The 17,250-nt window shown below is 41.2% G+C and overlaps 1 protein-coding gene across 1 annotated transcript in view; it reads left to right on the top strand.

Moving 5' to 3' along the window:
* Positions 1-4,320, top strand: part of LOC134483569 (disks large homolog 5-like) — an 82,791-nt gene extending 78,471 nt beyond the window's left edge. The window contains exon 3 of the mRNA XM_063278807.1: positions 4,250-4,320. Within this exon, the coding sequence (XP_063134877.1) occupies positions 4,250-4,274 (25 nt within the window). The 3' untranslated portion in view covers positions 4,275-4,320. The remainder of the gene's footprint in view (positions 1-4,249) is intronic.
* Positions 4,321-17,250: the final 12,930 nt, after the last annotated feature.

The raw sequence follows: 17,250 nt of genomic DNA, 5'->3' as shown, positions 1-17,250 counted from the left end.
AAAGGGGGGAAAGAGATGGCCTTATGCAACCTGAATGGAGTTTGCAGACCAGTCCCAGAGCTCTATTGGCACAAGCATTATACGTTATTAATTTTCTTAATTTACCACAAGGTGAAGTTATATCAAGAGCAGATAGACACTTTGTTGAACTTCCCCCCAGAAGGCATGGAACAGACAGTATGGATAAAAATTGCCCGGGATGCTGAATGGCAGGAAGGGACATCATTGTATATAGGGGAGAGGGTTTTGTCTCATTACAGGATGGGAGACTATTCTGGTTACCCGGGAGATGGATCCAAGCACAGAATAATAAGAACTGCTCCCTACCCTCAAAGGAATCCAGTTAAACCAGCTACATTTTCTCCTGATGGATGTTCTCAGGAGATGAGGAGGTGTCCTCCATTACTGAGGCCCTGGCTTCTCTTAGTGTCCACAAACAACAATGGATAAGGATCCGTGCAGTGACAACCCTATTACCTATGTGGGGTCAGGTGAAGTGATTAAGCACTGAAAGGAATAATTTTGTCTCCTTCAGGAAAGTCCTTTACTACTGAGCACTTATTCTTAGCAATGTGTGTTTTACTCATGGTTTCTTCTGCTGCGGCCAATGCCAGTTATCGGGCTTATATTGCTTATCATGATGAAATCCTACTACTTTTGTGTTAGTAAATATATGGATAATGACACAGAACATGACTGGAAGTTAATTCAAGCCTATTTAGAAGGTAATGAAAGTGCTTCAAAATTAATTAATGCCTTGAAATATGATGTTCGAATGTCTTTCGGTAAACAGCTAGAAGATACTACCCCTATGGAAATAGCTAAATTATTGGCTGATCAATTGACAGGATTAGATCCCAAGGCTTGGCTTCAAAGGATTTTCCATAGCATGGGAGGAGCTAGTTTTGCCATAATCTTATGTACATTATGTATTATGTTGCTTTATTTTTACCTGACTAAACCACTACAAGGAACTTTAGCTATGTTATGTAAAGTGTTACGTTAAAACAAAGAAAAAAGAAGGAATTGTTAAGACATAGAGATGCAGCTCCCAGGCAGGGTCAAGAAAGGCCTGGTGACAGATTCAAGTAGGGGCTGGAATGCCGCCCTGGAGAACAAAATGTTTTTCTCACTTGGCCTTAAATTATGTTCTTCTGTGTCCCGTTTTTGTGGAAGTGGTTCTAAATCTCTCTTGGTAATGGTGAGTATATTTTGATTATAATAAGAGAGGTGATTTGTTATATGAATATTTTTAGAAGAAGCTTTTGTTTATTCGTCTTTCTTTGTTTAATGTTCCCTCATTGTTCCTGGTATCCTGGGAATAATGATCTTATGGTATCTTGACACAATGAAAATTGTAGTAATGCATATTCTTAGCTTAATAAGGATTAATAAAGCTTGCAACTGCGTGCAGTTTCTTCTGCCTTTGCTCTGCACCCCCTGTGTCCTGGGGTATGCGACCATACCCAGGGCCCCAACTCACTACACATTGACAATGGGTCACCCCACAAAACACAGAAGCATCTACCTTAGTCAAAAATGGACATTTTATTGAATGCATACACTAACACTGATTGATCACATCCATAGCTAAGATACTAGGGACAGATCCGTGGCCCAAAATACATTCCTCTAAACCTATAAAGCGAAAGAAAGAAAGAAAGAAAGAAAGAAAGAAAGGAAGAAGAAAAAACACAAAAAACTTAAGCTTCTCATAGGAACTTCGCAGGAAGTGTTGTCTGGCGGTCAGTTCTGATTAGGCCATTTTAGATGAAACAGTGCATAGTGACCCTTAATGTGATGGGCCCTATATAAAGCTTTTTGCAATATTGGAATTTTAACAAACCTCATCCAGAACATACAGCAGAGGCAAGGATGTGATCACCATGTCCTTGCTCTCTATCAGGTTATTTTTCTGTGTCCTTGATTGTCAGGCATCTAACAGCAACAATCTGAAATAGCTGGTGGACATGGAACAAAGTGGCTAAAACTATAGTTGTGGGTTACACACCTCAACTGTCAATGGCTAATGCTGTCCTAGAGACCTCGGAGGCCCCTCTTGTAAGACTGTCTATTGGAAATGGAAGCACTGACTTCAAAGTGAACCGGGCCAGCCAGGGAGAGGGCAACATGGATACGTGAGACCCTGTCTAAAACCAGCACAAAAACCAACCCTTCATTCAAAGCATCATCTATTAATTCTTTATTATTTACCACTTTCTCCCTACCAGCCTTTCAGTCTGGAATGGTAGAAAAGGACTGGGAATGTTCCTTCTATTCTAAGGACCTTGATCTCTCTTTCCTTAGGTCCACATTAAGAACACATGCAAATGGATATCACCATCTGAACAACTTAGTATCATCTACTCAGTATATCTAGCCTAATACTGTGCTATGACAATCTCAAGCTTCCTTGAGTTTCGCTGACCTAGCAAGAAGTATGAAGTACTGAGGCCACACCCCAGTGATCCTTTCAAGGGGTTAGAAGAAAGCTGTGAGAGATACTCCACTTCTTTGTCCTTAGATTAAATCACATTGACACAATGTGGGTGGACTATTTAACCCGACATGTTTCTCCCAACCCCACCTTTCTGAGTTCAGACCATGGCAGAATTCATGCCCCACCACCCTAGATATTGAGTTTAGTGATATGTAATTATTATTTAAACCTATGTATTAAATTTTGTCATTTTGTTAATTTTTGTGGTTTTCACAGTCTTCTTTGATTAACTTTCCTAGTTTTATTAATTTATCCCCTGTGTTCTCTGGTATTTTGTCCTTCCCTTCAAACTAAATTACTCCTTTTAGGATCCTCTACAGAGCTGTCTTACTGGTTATACATATTTTGTTAAATTTATTTTAGTGTACATTAGTCAGCACAGTAGCTGTGCAGCTGCCTGCCCTCCATGGTATCAGATCTACTTTCCAAACAATAACGCTCAACTCTTACTGGCTGTGTAGCATCTTGGCTGCTCTTAGTTCCACTTGGACAACCCTCAGGACCAGGCTCTCCTCTCCCTTAACCATGGCTGCTGTCCTCTTCCTCTCTCCTCTCCATCACACACGTTCTTCCTTTATTCTTTGGCAGCTTCTTCTTCCTTCTTCCCTCCTCATGATCTTCTCTACCAAAGCCCTCAAAGCTCCCCTCCCCCATCTCTCTGCTGTGCAGCTGTTGGCTGTTGGCTTCTTTATAATCACAGTTAACTGGGAACAGGGTCAGTTATTTGGGGTTAACCAGTCCTGAGTTCCACAAATTAGCATTAAAATGCAAGCAGCATTAGGCCAATACACTACAGGGATTTTTGTTTGTTTGTTTGGTTGGTTTGGTTTAATTTTCATTTACCTTTTCACTTGTTATTTTATTTTTGACTATTTTTTATTAATCGGTTATTTTATTTATTTACATTTCAACTGTTGTCCTGCTTTCAAGACTCCCCTCATCAAATTTACATCCCATTTCTGCTCAGCTTTGCCTATGTGACAGTGCTCCCCCACCCACACATATCCATCCCCACCTCACTCCTCTAGGATCTGCATTTGGTGGGGCTACAGGCCTCACCTTGAACCATAGAGCATCCTTGCATACACTTTGGCTGGCAGTTTGGCCCCTGGGAGCTTGGGGATTAGGGAAAGAAGATCTGTTCAGATATTAAAGCCAATGATTGCTGCATTCTCTTCTTTTTCTGGTTATATGTGAAATTATGTTTGTGTGCTTCTCTTTTTTTAAACTATTGAGAGAAGATTAATTTCTTGGTTTTTCTTGGGTATAGTTTAGTTCATTGTCTTGGAGTTTTCCTCCTATTAGCCTCTGTTGTGCTTTCTTAGAGAAAAGAATTGTTTAAATTTGGTTTGGTCATGAAATATCCTGGTTCCTCCTTTTATGGTGATTGAGGATTATGCTGGATATAGGAGCCTGTGTCTGCATTACATCTGCCCAAGATTTTCTGACTTTTAGAATCTCTGTTGAGAAGTCTGGTGTAATTCAGATACGTCTGAATTTATTTGTTATTAGATATTTATACCTTACCCCTTTTAATGTTCTTTCTTGATCTGTGCATTAGGGTTTTAATTATTATGTGAATGGAGGAATTTTTCTGGTACAATTAGTTTGATGTTCTGTAGGCTTGTTGTACCTTTATGGCCTTTTCTTTCTTTACCTTATGGAAGTTTGCTGCTATGATTTGTTGAAGGTGTTTACTGGATCTATGAACTAGAAATCTTAATTCTCTTCTATATCTATTATCCTTAGGTTTCAACATTTAATTGTGTCCTGAAATTCATGGATGTTTTGGATTCAATAAACCATACATGTTTATCTGAGATGGGTGTTTTGTGCTTTGTGGGATGACCTCCTTGACCCCAGGCTGCATGAAGAATCTTAGCTGACAATGGGGACATAAATTATAAGTATGTGTAGCAAGACCCAGGCCTCTTCCAGGTTCTTAGATATTAACTGAGAACCTCAAATACAGTAGTAATGTGATAGTGTGGTGTGAATCTAGTTACTATTCTCTATTTTGATATAGATGACTCTTTTTGTGTCATGGTCAGCTTATAATGACTAGAAGACCTAAGCTTGAGAATAACCAAAGACTACATTGCTTCTCTAGCAGCTGAGCTTTTAAAAGTCCTGGTGTGACAGCAACTGTTGGTGGAGATTCTGGATTATTCCTTCTGTACTTTAACTCTCTGTGTCACTTCCACCATCAGTAAGTTAGTTCAATTCCATAAATTGGAAATCCATCACCTGGAAGAAATACTCTTTTTTTAATGATTTATTTATTTATTTATTTATTTATCATATACAAGTACACCGTGACTGTCTTCAGACACACCAGAAGAGGGCATCATATCTCATTACAGATGGTTGTGAGCCACCATGTGGTTGCTGGGATTTGAACTCAGGACCTCTGGAAGAGCTGTCAGTGCTCTTAACCACTAAGCCATCTCTTTAGCCCAAGAAATACTTTCTGAATATGATCTGAGATTGGCCATGGAAAAAGGGTAGCTTGAACTGTCCCAACTAGGTTCTGGGCCTGCACAGGCCTGCTCTCCAAAAGAAACCTGTGTTCACAGCTGTTGGCTGGCTAAGAAAGATTTCACGAGACGTGATACACAGCCCTCGGACTTCTGCTTCAGTCATCTGCACAATTTTTCCTGGACGATATCCTCATACCTCCAGCAGGTGGGTGATGAAGCTGTCCACTCTCAGCTCCCCTTCAGCCATCTTGTGGCCACCAGACTCTCCTCCCTGCAGCAGAAACAAGGGCTTCTCCATGGTGGCTGCAGCAGCAGTGGCAGCTTGACATTCTCACCTAGGAGGCCCTATGCCTTTCTACCCCAGTTCCAACTCACCTCAGGCCCGGGCCTTCCCCCCATCCACTTCCCACGGAGCAGGGAGAGCAGCACCAACTAGAAATAAAAGGGAAGCCCTTTGTCCTTCCAAGAGTGAACCCCCAGTGAAGGGGCTTGTTGGGGGGGAGGGTGGCAATGGGAGGAGGATGGGGAGGGGACACCAATAGAGAAGGGGAGGGGGAGGGGTTAGGGGGATGTGTGCCTGGAAACCCAGAAAGGTAATAACAATTGAAATGTAAATAAGAAATACCCAATTTAATAAAGATGGAGAAAAAAAGAGAAAAGTGTCACACATTTAAAACAGAAGAATATGGACCCTAATTTTAAACCACAGCTCTGTCAATTAACTAAGCCTTTAAAAAGCTCAGATAATCAGGCCAAACAATATTTTCTCGGTTTATGTATCTGTAATGTCGCATAAATAATAATGTCCGTTTCTTGCTATTGTGGAGGGAATTAAATAGATAATATGTAATCATGGAAATTTTGAAGTACCATCCATTTTTCTGTTCATTAAATCACTCTTCCTCATTTCATTGATCAAGTATGTATGTTTTCTTTTCATAGTTACATGTATAATAAAACCAGTATAAAAACCTTCAGAATTGTATAAGCTTTCACTTTTAACAAATTAAATTAGTTGTTCTTTGTATTTCTGCTGAACATTTAAATGTTCTTTATATGTCCCAATGCGAGTTTATTAGGTACCTATAAACTTTAAACTCTTTGCCTAAGAGCATGAGTACTATTTAATTATATAGTAACTACACTCAGGCTGTCTTTGTATTAGAACCAATTATATCAGACTCTAAGAAAAATTACTATTGCTTTAAAGTTTGTGTGTGTATGAGTGAGAGTATGAGTATGAGTGTCTGTGTGTGTGTGTGTGTGTGTGTGTGTGCGCGCGCAGCACATGACCAAACAACTTTCAGGAGCCATTTCTCTCCTTCTGTCATGTGGGTCCGAGGATGTAACCCAGATGTTTGACTTTGGCAATAAATAATATTACCAACTAAATAAATAAACAAACAAAAAACAAGCCACAAATCAACTTTAAAAGTAAAGGCCAGGACACACCCGCGGATCCCGGCCCGCAGCAGCTCTCTGCCCGCAGACCCTGTGAGAGAGAGACCCAACCGCCTGGTCAGGTGGGCACTCCTGAGGCTGCAGAGCGGAAGAGACCACCAACACTGCTCACCCCTGCCCACATCCCTGGCCCAAGAGGAAACTGTATAAGGCCTCTGGGCTCCCGTGGGGGAGGGCCCAGGAGCGGCAGGACCCCTGCCTGAGACACCTCCGGAACCTGAAAGAAACAGACCGGATAAACAGTTCTCTGCACCCAAATCCCGTGGGAGGGAGAGCTAAACCTTCAGAGAGGCAGACAAGCCTGGGAAACCAGAAGAGACTGCTCCCTGCACACACATCTCGGACGCCAGAGGAAAAAGCCAAAGACCATCTGGAACCCTGGTGCACTGAAGCTCCCGGAAGGGGCGGCACAGGTCTTCCTGGTTGCTGCCGCTGCAGAGAGCCCCTGGGCAGCACCCCACGAGCGAACTTGAGCCTCGAGACCACAGGTAAGACCAAATTTTCTGCTGCAAGAAAGCTGCCTGGTGAACTCAAGACACAGGCCCACAGGAACAGCTGAAGACCTGTAGTGAGGAAAAACTACACGCCAGAAAGCAGAACACTCTGTCCCCATAACTGACTGAAAGAGAGGAAAACAGGTCTACAGCACTCCTGTCACACAGGCTTATAGGACAGTCTAGCCACTGTCAGAAATAGCAGAAAAAGTAACACTAGAGATAATCTGATGGCGAGAGGCAAGGGCAGGAACCCAAGCAACAGAAACCAAGACTACATGCCATCATCGGAGCCCAATTCCCCCACCAAAACAAACATGGAATTTCCAAACACACCAGAAAAGCAAGATCTAGTTTCAAAATCATATTTGATCCTGATGCTGGAGGAATTCAAGAAAGACATGAACACACTTAGGGAAACACAGGAAAACATTAATAAACAAGTAGAAGCCTACAGAGAGGAATCGCAAAAATCCCTGAAAGAATTCCAGGAAAACACAATCAAACAGTTGAAGGAATTAAAAATGGAAATAGAAGCAATCAAGAAAGAACACATGGAAACAACCCTGGATATGGAAAACCAAAAGAAGAGACAAGGAGCTGTAGATACAAGCTTCACCAACAGAATACAAGAGATGGAAGAGAGAATCTCAGGAGCAGAAGATTCCATAGAAATCATCGACTCAACTGTCAAAGATAATGTAAAGCAGAAAAAGCTACTGGTCCAAACCATACAGGAAATCCAGGACTCAATGAGAAGATCAAACCTAAGGATAATAGGTATAGAAGAGAGTGAAGACTCCCAGCTCAAAGGACCAGTAAATATCTTCAACAAAATCATAGAAGAAAACTTCCCTAACCTAAAAAAAGAGATACCCATAGACATACAAGAAGCCTACAGAACTCCAAATAGATTGGACCAGAAAAGAAACACCTCCCGTCACATAATTGTCAAAACACCAAACGCACAAAATAAAGAAAGAATATTAAAAGCAGTAAGGGAAAAAGGTCAAGTAACATATAAAGGGAGACCTATCAGAATCACACCAGACTTCTCGCCAGAAACTATGAAGGCCAGAAGATCCTGGACTGATGTCATACACACCCTAAGAGAACACAAATGCCAGCCCAGGTTACTGTATCCTGCAAAACTCTCAATTAACATAGATGGAGAAACCAAGATATTCCATGACAAAACCAAATTTACACAATATCTTTCTACAAAACCAGCACTACAAAGGATAATAAATGGTAAAGCCCAACATAAGGAGGCAAGCTATACCCTAGAAGAAGCAAGAAACTAATCGTCTTGGCAACAAACAAAGAGAATGAAAGCACACAAACATAACCTCACATCCAAATATGAATATAACGGGAAGCAATAATCACTATTTCTTAATATCTCTCAACATCAATGGCCTCAACTCCCCAATAAAAGACATAGATTAACAAACTGGATACGCAACGAGGACCCTGCATTCTGCTGCCTACAGGAAACACACCTCAGAGACAAAGACAGACACTACCTCAGAGTGAAAGGCTGGAAAACAACTTTCCAAGCAAATGGTCAGAAGAAGCAAGCTGGAGTAGCCATTCTAATATCAAATAAAATCAATTTCCAATTAAAAGTCATCAAAAAAGATAAGGAAGGACACTTCATATTCATCAAAGGAAAAATCCACCAAGATGAACTCTCAATCCTAAATATCTATGCCCCAAATACAAGGGCACCTACATATGTAAAAGAAACCTTACTAAAGCTCAAAACACACATTGCACCTCACACACTAATAGTGGGAGATTTCAACACCCCACTCTCATCAATGGACAGATCATGGAAACAGAAATTAAACAGTGATGTCGACAGACTAAAAGAAGTCATGAGCCAAATGGACTTAACGGATATTTATAGAACATTCTATCCTAAAGCAAAAGGATATACCTTCTTCTCAGCTCCTCATGGTACTTTCTCCAAAATTGACCATATAATTGGTCAAAAAACGGGCCTCAACAGGTACAGAAAGATAGAAATAATCCCATGCGTGCTATCGGACCACCACGGCCTAAAACTGGTCTTCAATAACAATAAGGGAAGAATGCCCACATATACGTGGAAATTGAACAATGCTCTACTCAATGATAACCTGGTCAAGGAAGAAATAAAGAAAGAAATTAAAAACTTTTTAGAATTTAATGAAAATGAAGATACAACATACTCAAACTTATGGGACACAATGAAAGCTGTGCTAAGAGGAAAACTCATAGCGCTGAGTGCCTGCAGAAAGAAACAGGAAAGAGCATATGTCAGCAGCTTGACAGCACACCTAAAAGCTCTAGAGCAAAAAGAAGCAAATACACCCAGGAGGAGTAGAAGGCAGGAAATAATCAAACTCAGAGCTGAAATCAACCAAGTAGAAACAAAAAGGACCATAGAAAGAATCAACAGAACCAAAAGTTGGTTCTTTGAGAAAATCAACAAGATAGATAAACCCTTAGCCAGACTAACGAGAGGACACAGAGAGTGCGTCCAAATTAACAAAATCAGAAATGAAAAGGGAGACATAACTACAGATTCAGAGGAAATTCAAAAAATCATCAGATCTTACTATAAAAACCTATATTCAACAAAATTTGAAAATCTTCAGTAAATGGACAATTTCCTAGACAGATACCAGGTATCGAAGTTAAATCAGGAACAGATAAACCAGTTAAACAACCCCATAACTCCTAAGGAAATAGAAGCAGTCATTAAAGGTCTCCCAACCAAAAAGAGTCCAGGTCCAGACGGGTTTAGTGCAGAATTCTATCAAACCTTCATAGAAGACCTCATACCAATATTATCCAAACTATTCCACAAAATTGAAACAGATGGAGCCCTACCGAATTCCTTCTACGAAGCCACAATTACTCTTATACCTAAACCACACAAAGACCCAACAAAGGAAGAGAACTTCAGACCAATTTCCCTTATGAATATCGACGCAAAAATACTCAATAAAATTCTGGCAAACCGAATTCAAGAGCACATCAAAACAATCATCCACCATGATCAAGTAGGCTTCATCCCAGGCATGCAGGGATGGTTTAATATACGGAAAACCATCAACGTGATCCATTATATAAACAAACTGAAAGAACAGAACTACATGATCATTTCATTAGATGCTGAGAAAGCATTTGACAAAATTCAACACCCCTTCATGATAAAAGTCCTGGAAAGAATAGGAATTCAAGGCCCATACCTAAACATAGTAAAAGCCATATACAGCAAACCAGTTGCTAACATTAAACTAAATGGAGAGAAACTTGAAGCAATCCCACTAAAATCAGGGACTAGACAAGGCTGCCCACTCTCTCCCTACTTATACAATATAGTTCTCGAAGTTCTAGCCAGAGCAATCAGACAACAAAAGGAGATCAAAGGGATACAGATCGGAAAAGAAGGGGTCAAAATATCACTATTTGCAGATGACATGATAGTATATTTAAGTGATCCCAAAAGTTCCACCAGAGAACTACTAAAGCTGATAAACAACTTCAGCAAAGTGGCTGGGTATAAAATTAACTCAAATAAATCAGTTGCCTTCCTCTATACAAAAGAGAAACAAGCCGAGAAAGAAATTAGGGAAACGACACCCTTCATAATAGACCCAAATAATATAAAGTACCTCGGTGTGACTTTAACCAAGCAAGTAAAAGATCTGTACAATAAGAACTTCAAGACACTGAGGAAAGAAATTGAAAAAGACCTCAGAAGATGGAAAGATCTCCCATGCTCATGGATTGGCAGGATTAATATAGTAAAAATGGCCATTTTACCAAAAGCAATCCACAGATTCAATGCAATCCCCATCAAAATACCAATCCAATTCTTCAAAGAGTTAGACAGAACAATTTGCAAATTCATCTGGAATAACAAAAAACCCAGGATAGTTAAAGCTATCCTCAACAATAAAAGGACTTCAGGGGGAATCACTATCCCTGAACTCAAGCAGTATTACAGAGCAATAGTGATAAAAACTGCATGGTATTGCTACAGAGACAGACAGATAGACCAATGGAATAGAATTGAAGACCCAGAAATGAACCCACACACCTATGGTCACTTGATTTTTGACAAAGGAGCCAAAACCATCCAATGGAAAAAAGATAGCATTTTCAGCAAATGGTGCTGGTTCAACTGGAGGGCAACATGTAGAAGAATGCAGATCGATCCATGCTTATCACCCTGTACAAAGCTTAAGTCCAAGTGGATCAAGGACCTCCACATCAAACCAGACACACTCAAACTAATAGAAGAAAAACTAGGGAAGCATCTGGAACACATGGGCACTGGAAAAAAATTCTGAAACAAAACACCAATGGCTTACGTTCTAAGATCAAGAATCTACAAATGGGATCTCATAAAACTGCAAAGCTTCTGTAAGGCAAAGGACACTGTGGTTAGGACAAAACGGCAACCAACAGATTGGGAAAAGATCTTTACCAATCCTACAACAGATAGAGGCCTTATATCCAAAATATACAAAGAACTCAAGAAGTTAGACCGCAGGGAAACAAATAACCCTATTAAAAAATGGGGTTCAGATCTAAACAAAGAATTCACAGCTGAGGAATGCCGAATGGCTGAGAAACACCTAAAGAATTGTTCAACATCTTTAGTCATAAGGGAAATGCAAATCAAAACAACCCTGAGATTTCACCTCACACCAGTGAGAATGGCTAAGATCAAAAACTCAGGTGACAGCAGATGCTGGCGAGGATGTGGAGAAAGAGGAACACTCCTCCATTGTTGGTGGGATTGCAGACTGGTAAAACCATTCTGGAAATCAGTCTGGAGGTTCCTCAGAAAATTGGACATTGAACTGCCTGAGGATCCAGCTATACCTCTCTTGGGCATATACCCAAAAGATGCCCCAACATATAAAAAAGACACGTGCTCCACTATGTTCATTGCAGCCTTATTTATAATAGCCAGAAGCTGGAAAGAACCCAGAAGCCCTTCAACAGAGGAATGGATACAGAAAATGTGGTACATCTACACAATGGAATATTACTCAGCTATCAAAAACAACGAGTTTATGAAATTCGTAGGCAAATGGTTGGAATTGGAAAATATCATCCTGAGTGAGCTAACCCAATCACAGAAAGACATACATGGTATGCACTCATTGATAAGTGGCTATTAGCCCAAATGCTTGAATTACCCTAGATCCCTAGAACAAACGAAACTCAAGACAGATGATCAAAATGTGAATGCTTCACTCCTTCTTTAAATGAGGAAAAAGAATACCCTTGGCAGGGAACGGAGAGGCAAAGATTAAAACAGAGACTGAAGGAACACCCATTCAGAACCTGCCCCACATGTGGCCCATACATATATAGCCACCCAATTAGACAAGATGGATGAAGCAAAGAAGTGCAGACCGACAGGAGCCGGATGTAGATCGCTCCTGAGAGACACAGCCAGAATACAGCAAATACAGAGGCGAATGCCAGCAGCAAACCACTGAACTGAGAATAGGTCCCCCGTTGAAGGAATCAGAGAAAGAACTGGAAGAGCTTGAAGGTGCTCGAGACCCCAAAAGTACAACAATGTCAAGCAACCAGAGCTTCCAGGGACTAAGCCACTACCTAAAGACTATACATGGACTGACCCTGGACTCTGTCCCCATAGGTAGCAATGAATATCCTAGTAAGAGCACCAGTGGAAGGGGAAGCCCTGGGTCCTGCTAAGACTGAACCCCCAGTGAACTAGACTATGCGGGGAGGGTGGCAATGGGGGGAGGTTGGGAGGGGAACACCCACAAGGAAGGGGAGGGGGGAGGGGGATGTTTGCCCGGAAACCGGGAAAGGGAATAACACTAGAAATGTATATAAGAAATACTCAAGTTAATAAAAAAAAAATAAAAAAATAAAGTAAAGGCCAGAAGTTCACAGAATAGTACCATTGGCCTTACCATATCCTTTCTTTGGGGATGGGAAAGTTAATGTTCTGAAATCCATGACGTTCAGGAATTGTGATATTCATGGAAATTCAATTCCTTTGCAGATGCTCCAGTTGTTGTGGCTAATTGCTAGAAAGGTCAGCTTAAGCTTGCAGGACCCCCACCATCCCTCCCCCCGCCTCCACAGAAAGCTCAAAAGACACTGCCCAGAACTTACTCCACATTCCCCAGAACCACTTCCTTTGTCCATCATTTCTGTGAGACGAAAGGTCAGACTCCTTCACCCTAGTCTCTCCACAATCGACATCCCCCTCCTAAAACACTTCTAAGACTGGAAAAAATGTCTTAGGATGTATCTGCCAGACTTGTAGTGAGAGAAACTAGGGCACTGGTTGTCACTACAACATTGGTGACATAGCAGAGGACGCCAAGAACTCTCTAGGAGACAATAGAATGTCCAAGAAGGGACAGCTGATGTCATGGGGAACAGACTTTGCCTTCCTGCTAATGTTCTCCCTGTACTGAGCATAAGCAGAGGTGCCCTTTCCAGGAGACTTTCCCGGGGCAGAGCCACTGAGCATCTCCTGCTTCCAAAGCCAAATTTTCCTCAAGGCTTGATTACAAAAACCTTAGTAATTCCTATGCATCTAAATGAATGTTTCCTTCCAAATCCTGCCCAAAAATGTCTCATCCTAACTCAAATTATCCTCCTTCACCAATATTAGCCATTAAAAATTCCTGAGAAATAATACCAGTTTGAATATGCAGTCAAAATATTCTCCTGTCTTATTATGTACAGGTGCTTGAAATCACATCAAGAAATAGCCTGCATGGAAGGTTGCAACATGGGTGTGTGTTAGGGGAACACACATGAAGCCTTGTGCTTAGCATTCAACGGTTGCCACAAAATTCCTTATGAGGAAGACTTGAAATCATTATGGTGCTAGAAACAGTGTGGAGGCCAGTTGGCAGAGGAAAGTGAAACATTAGAGCCACCAGTGAAGGCTCCTGTTGGGCCCTACCTTGGTGTTTCCCTCCCCCCTCGCTGAGCCTTTCAGCCTGCTATAGCAAGAAATTGTTTACACCTTTGACAGCTGCTCTTAGCCCCTGATTTGGGGCTGGGATTTTCCATGGCACCCTTCCTCCCCACTGAGCTTTCCTGCTTCTTGTTTTTAAGAACCTGTTTATGCCCCTGATTGGGCTGGAACTTTCACCACACAGACTTGTCCTATTTTCCTGGTTGGGGATTTTCACCTGCCTTGTTGTTTTTCCACAGCTTTTGCCTCTGGTATATAAGGAGATCTCAGTAAAGCCTTGGTGGCACTCGCTAAAAAGGGGTGACCCGTGTACGTGTTTTCTTTCAACCCCACAAACCTACACCCGATATTCACACACTGTCGGCGCAGGCACTGACAATAGGTATCACAATAGAAACTAGTAACTAGATTTAACCAAACTATCACATTAATGCTGTATTTCGTGGTATTTTTTTTTTTTTTTTTTGCTCTCCTAGAACCTGGAAGAGGCTTGGGGTTTTCTAATCCTACTCATAATTTATTAATCTTCCCAACACTATGTGCTTTGTTCTGTTAATGCTAACAGCGGCATCCAATACCTAGGATATTTTCTACTGACATGTGTGACGTGAGACAAAACAGTCCCTGTCATCCCTCACCTGAATAAACTTCCTTAGAGGACAGTGTAGTTGGAGGGTCCTTCTTTCCTCTCCAAGATCGAGAAACATTTCCAGTCTTCAGACAAGTGTGTCAGCCATTGTCCAGTGACTGTCTTGAGATGTCCACATTGTCAGCTGAGTGTCGTCATCCAGCCTGCCCTGTAATTGTTGTAGATGATTAATAGGGTTCCAGCCCTAGGATTTAATTCAGTGCTACAGTACTTGCCAAACACACTCAAAGCCCTAGCTGCCACCCTAGTCCTGTGTGCTCTAGAGAAAGAAAATAAAGAACCACATTGTCTATCAAGTTTCTCCTCCAATAGAAGGAGAATCTGCATCCGGTCTTTTAAGTAACTCTAAGCCCCAGCTTCCCCACAGCTCCCTCCTTCGATTCCATTATTGGTGCATTTTCAGTAACGCTCACTTTATTTTTGGTGTGCAAAGAATATGCACCATGTCAGTAAAGTGTGTGTGTGTGTGTGTGTGTGTGTGTGTGTTCATCCATGAATCACTATAAATTATTATCAAATGACCCAGAAGACCGTGGAGAAACCTGTCGATGTGCATGCAGAATTATGTTACTACCGTTCCATGGCACCTTGCAGGGAACACTGAATTAGTGGGCTGCTTTAATAGAGCCTAAACCAGTCTATGCATGGTTTTCGGTGAGATTGTGATGTGCAACACCACAACAGAGATCAGCAGAAGCTTCATTTATTCCATGCTGCTGTTACCAAGGTGAGGCAAAGCCTCATCCCATAGAGAGTCTGGTAGGATCTGATGAAGGGCAATAAACTCAGGTTTGAAATCAAGCCTTTAGAAACAAAGAGAAAAATACAAAGTCAAGGATAGCAAGAGCTGTCTTTTCTTCCTCTTTTTTTTTTTTTGAGAAGATCCACAAGAGAGACAACCCCTTCCTCAAACTAACAATGCACAAGAGAGACAATACATGAATTAAAAATCAGAAATGAAATGAGGGACATAACAGTACACACCAAGCAAATTCCAAAATCATTAGTTCTTACTCCCGAGGACTTTACGCCAGAAAACTGAAATATTTATTTGATATTGTTGATATTCTAGACAGATAACAATTACCAAAGTTAAATCCAGATCTGGGAAGATATCTGAAAAATACCCCTAAGAAAATAGATACACTCATTAAAGGTTGCCTATATTATATATTATATTGCTTTCTTTTTGCATGATTAAACCCCTTCGAGGACATTTAGCTGTGTTATAGACAGTGTTACTTTTAAAACAAAAGAACAAAGAAAGAAATTGTGGAGTCACTGAGATACACTTCCCAGACAGGATCAAGGAAAGACGGCTGAGAGATGCAAGCAGGGGCTGCAATGCTGCCCTTGAGAAGGAAATGTTTTTCTCACTTTACCTCACACTCTATTGTACTATGTCCTATGTTTGTGGAAGAGGCTCTCATGCTCTCTGGGTTATGACAAGTATATTGTGATACTAGGAAGAGGGGTGATTTGCTATACAGATATTTTAAGGAGAAGCCTTGGCTTAGTCTTACTTCTTTGCCTAGTCTTGCCTCGGTTGTTCCTGGTATCATGGGAATAACGATCTTATTATATCTTGCCAAAAGGGAATGTGAGGTAATGCATATTCATGCCTATATAAGGGTTAATAAGCTTGCAGCTGCATGCAGTTGCATCTGCCTTTTCTCTGCATCCCCTGTGTCCTGGTTATTTGTGACCGTACCTGTGGCCCCAATGCACTAGATGTTGTCAAGCATCACCCTTTTCAGTGTTAGGTATATATTTTTTGAAATCTATGATGTGGAGGCGTATTACAGCAACAATATGAAATAGCAGGATGGCATGTATGAAAATTGCTGTGTTTAAGCTAGGTGTGGGGACAAGTCCTCAAAAGGAGCTGTTAAGATGGGAAACAAATAATGCGTTTGTTGCTGGAATTCAGTTGCCTCAGCTGTGTTGCTCTGCCTGCTCAGTGTCCATTCAACCTCACTCTGTTTCTACAGAGGAAATCAAGGTTTGCCCCAGCCGCCTGTGAGCTGTGATATGGGCAGAGAAAGGCCAGGACACCGTGGTGATTTCCCACTCCTCAGTTACGCTGAATTTTCCACTACTGTACTTGTATACACAAGTACAGTGTGGTCAGTTATTATAGATATTTGTCATTTCTTACAGAGGGCAACTATGATTGACTACACCCAATTCTATGAAAAACAAAACTCAGGAAACCTGGCCCTTGGCAGCAATGAATTGAGAAATATCTAGGATGGTGGGGCATGAATTCTGCCAAGCAATGAACTCAGATAGGTGGGGTTGTGAGGAAGATGTATGGTTGAATAGCCCAATAGATTCACCTTGTATCATCTTGATTTAATCGAAGGAAAAGAAGTGCAGTATCTCTGATGGCTTTCTTCTAACCCCTTGAAAGGTTCACTGGGGATTGACCATAGAACTTCATTCTTCTTGCTGGGGCAGCAACACTCAGGGAAGCTTGAGATTGCCATAGGCACAGTATTAGGCTAGAAATGCTGAGTAGGTGATACTAAGTTGTTCAGATGGTGATACCCATTTCATTTGTTCTTAACGTGGACCTAAGGAAAGACAGATCAAGGTCCTTAGAATACAAAGATCATTTCCAGTTCTTTTCTACCTTTCCTGAATGAAAGACTGGTTGGCAGAGAATGGTAAAAATTCAA

Source organism: Rattus norvegicus, chromosome 19 (assembly GCF_036323735.1).
Source record: "Rattus norvegicus strain BN/NHsdMcwi chromosome 19, GRCr8, whole genome shotgun sequence".
Classification (NCBI taxonomy): domain Eukaryota; kingdom Metazoa; phylum Chordata; class Mammalia; order Rodentia; family Muridae; genus Rattus; species Rattus norvegicus.
The sequence above is the reverse complement of the archived record's forward strand: the minus strand, read 5'-3'. Positions and strand labels throughout refer to the sequence as shown.